Source organism: Meleagris gallopavo, chromosome 21 (genome assembly GCF_000146605.3).
Source record: "Meleagris gallopavo isolate NT-WF06-2002-E0010 breed Aviagen turkey brand Nicholas breeding stock chromosome 21, Turkey_5.1, whole genome shotgun sequence".
Taxonomy (NCBI): Eukaryota; Metazoa; Chordata; class Aves; order Galliformes; family Phasianidae; genus Meleagris; species Meleagris gallopavo.
In genome coordinates this window covers 2,431,616-2,435,017 of record NC_015031.2, presented here as the reverse complement: position 1 = coordinate 2,435,017, position 3,402 = coordinate 2,431,616, and the positions used below count along the sequence as shown (strand labels likewise).

General features: G+C 52.1%; 1 protein-coding gene across 1 annotated transcript; it reads left to right on the top strand.

Moving 5' to 3' along the window:
- Window positions 1–586: 586 nt before the first annotated feature.
- Window positions 587–2,320, top strand: MIS12 (MIS12 kinetochore complex component). The gene has a single exon (XM_010721803.3). It carries the CDS (start codon window positions 768–770, stop codon window positions 1,398–1,400), a length of 633 nt encoding a protein of 210 aa, XP_010720105.1. The 5' UTR covers window positions 587–767; the 3' UTR covers window positions 1,401–2,320.
- Window positions 2,321–3,402: the final 1,082 nt, after the last annotated feature.

The following is a 3,402-nucleotide window of genomic DNA, read 5'->3' as shown; positions in this document are numbered from 1 at the left end:
CAAACACGCCATCAGCACCGTGCTGCGAAGAGCCGAACCACGGCAGTCAGCGCGCACATCTTTCTTTAGCACAAGGCCCCGTAACCGTTCGCGGGGATCGGTTCCTCCCAGCCCTCCCGGGGCTCTGAGGCGCTGCCCGCCCGGCGCCGCCCGTAAGGGAGGATAAGGGACGGGACCACCTGACTGACAGAATCCCCCGCGGCCCCCGGCCCCGCTTCCCATCTCACCACAGCGGCGGTGGTGAGGACGCAGGCTGTGGTGTAGGCCCGCGTCACCGGCGGCACCTGCAGGTACTCCTGCCGGAAGGTGTGGTACGCCATCTTAGCGCCCCCGCGCTGCTTCCGCTTCCGCCTCCGCTCCGCGCATGCGCGCACCCCTTCCGCCCCTCCGCCAATCGGCAGCCGAGCCACAAGCAGCCCGCGTAGCCACGCTGCATCCTCATTGGCCGAGCGGAGAGCGCGGCCTCTCTCCTTATCCACATATTCCCCGCCCCCCCGTGAGCTGGAGCGCTCGATGATTGGTTGGTGCCTCCATCCTCGCGGCCACCTTCTGGTCGCTGATTGGCTGTCGCTCTGTGGGAGTTCGAACGAAGCGGGAAGCTCGGCCTGAGGAGTTCGGGGCGTCTGAGCGGAGTGGGCGGTGGCGGAGCTGCTCCTTCCCATCCCAGATCCTGTGGTAAGGGCGCGAGGAGGTGAATCGTCTCCCCGCGCACTTCCAGACCCTGACCACCCTCCCTTTGCCGCCCCCCGGGCCGCCCTCCCGCCGCCATGTCGGTTCGCCCCATGGCCTACGAGACGCAGTTCTTCGGGTTCACCCCGCAGACTTGCATGCTGCGCATCTACCTGGCGTTCCAGGATTACCTCTTCGAGATGATGGTGGTGGTGGAGAGCGTCATCCTGAAGAAACTCGAGGCGCTGCCAGCCATCCAGATTAGCCGCTTTGAGATCCGCAAGAGCACGGAGAAGTTCCTGCACTTCATGAAGGCCCGCTTCGATCAGCTCTTCGGAAAGATGGAAGAGGTGCTCCTGCAGCTGGTGCTCAGCATCCCCGACAACGTGCTGCTCCCCGAGGACAGGGTGCACCAGCAGTACCCCTACAGCCAGGAGGAGTTCCAAGCTCTGCAGGATGAGATCTCCCAGCTGCAGCAGCAGTGCAGGGCCGAGGCAGCTGCCGGGCAGGCATTGCGTGCAGAGCTGGAGGAGCAGAGAGCCGTGCAGGCCGAGCTGGAGAAGGTTGTGCAGTGGTTTGATGGGCTGGAGAACATCTGCAGGGAGCACGGCACTGGCAACTTCAAAGAGAGCCTGGTGTTCCTGACACAGAACTGTAAGAAGCTGCAGGATGTGCTGAGAGATGTTGAAGGGAAGAGTAAAAAAATAAAGAAACACCAACAGTTACTGTAATGGAAATCCCCAAAAGGCAACAGTGAACATTGGGATGGCGTGCTTCAAATGATGGGGTTTATCTTTCCAGAAGCATCTCTGGTGCCTTCCCCACACAGTCCTGCCAGGATCCACACTGAGTGCTGCTGGAGAGAGCCTAGCAAACATGGGAATAAGGGACAGGAAAAGCCTTGGTTATCTGGGGAAACACAGCTCTGACAGCAGTGCTTGGAAATGAGTTCTTGGTTGGATAACCTGACACCTTCCTGGCCTTAACGTTAAGTTCGAACAACTTTAAAATAAACAAAGCATTTCTGTAAGGTTATATGAATACAGAGGAGAAGAGGTGGCTCGTGTTTAAGCAAGGAGTGTGCCGTGCTGCTCAGCCAGCTGACACAGAAGTCACAGGAGGAAATCAGCAACTCAGCCACTTTCTCCTACTTCAGTTTATGTTGATTTATTTTTATTGTCCGGTGTCTTTTTTTCCTACTGACCAGTGAAGCTCATTTTATTAATGCTTATCAGACATTGCTGCCTGAGTGCTGCGAGGCTGACTGGTGTGCTTGAGTCATTTGAAGTCACTTAATTAAGCTTTTTCTATCTGTACTTTATTCTAAACAGATTACTGTCTGTGTGCACCTCTGCACTACTCTCAGGTTATAACTCTCCTGTACAGGCTGATTTTCTTGAAGTAGTAATTAGTAATTGGTACTTAACGAGCATGGATGCTTGAAAAACGTTAGCCATTGCTGCAATAAAAGATGCATCAAAAGTATAGAGCAGGTTTAGCAATTCGTTCTTCCAGAACTTGTGGAGATGGGGCATAGGAGCAGCTTAGTGACGCAGCGCCTCGGCTGTGTGCTGATGTGTGACCTGCAGCACTCAGTGCCACTCCTGAAAGGAAGGAAATTGCAAATTGCTGTCTAATGTTGGACTCTAGGAAAAAAAAAAGGGGGGGGAGTGGGGGGTATCAGGAAATGGTCTGTTTTGGCTGAAAAACAGAATCTCTGTTCCTAAGAGATTGCTCCTGCCGGAACAAAGAGAGCCACAGGCACAGGGATGGCTGGGTGCTGGAGGTGCTGCTGGGGATGGCATTAAAATAAATGGGGCACAAAAAATGCGCATTCAGTTTGTGTGAGTGATGAAACATCTGATTTAGCTGAGCAAAGAATGTCTGCTGGCTCCTGGCAGTTGCTTCATTTCAGGATATCTTTGGAAATTCCTTTATAAAAGAAAAGGGCTTTTTCCTGCTGTTATATTCCAGGAAATTCACCTCTTTCTTCCCTGCAGAGGAAATGCTGCTGCTCACTGCCTGTCACGCTCCTGTTGAAACACATTGTTATTGTCCCCTCATGCCACCTTAATTTGTAATAATTACTACTTGGACTGGCGTTAGAGTAGAAGTCAGCTCTTAATAAAGATTATAATAAGCATGAAATTATAATTTGCTGCTGGAGAAATCCATTTGGAAACAATCTATTTAAGAGAAAATGAGGGGGAGTGGCCTTCAAGCCACTGCACCACCCCCATTACAACCAGGGAAGTCCCCATGGAGAGCCTTCAGAAGCACAGTGAGGAAACCCTTCCCAGTGGAGGCACAGGACATCCCCCAGCACAGGGACTGCGTCAGGAACCACATTCACACCACACATAGTTTCTGTGGATTTTATTGCCATTTTCTTTTTGGTTCTAGAGTACAAAAGCATGCAAAAAATAGCCTCTCTATTCATGGTACATATTTACATGGTAATGGCCTCGTGCCATTACAGTACTGAGTGCATATACATCATGCTGGAGTCTGAGCACACGCAGTCATACCTCACATCGAGCAGAACAAGAGACTTAAATACTAACAGAACAGGCGTAAATCAGGTAACAGCAGCAAGGTTACGGCACAGAGGATCAGAATTACATCCTGAAAAGTCATGGTTCTTTTTTGTTGAACTTACAGTTTTTCAAAGCACTCAGCGTGCTGCTCAGGACATGGTCTACAGGGAGCTTTGGGCCAGAAAAGAAATCCCTT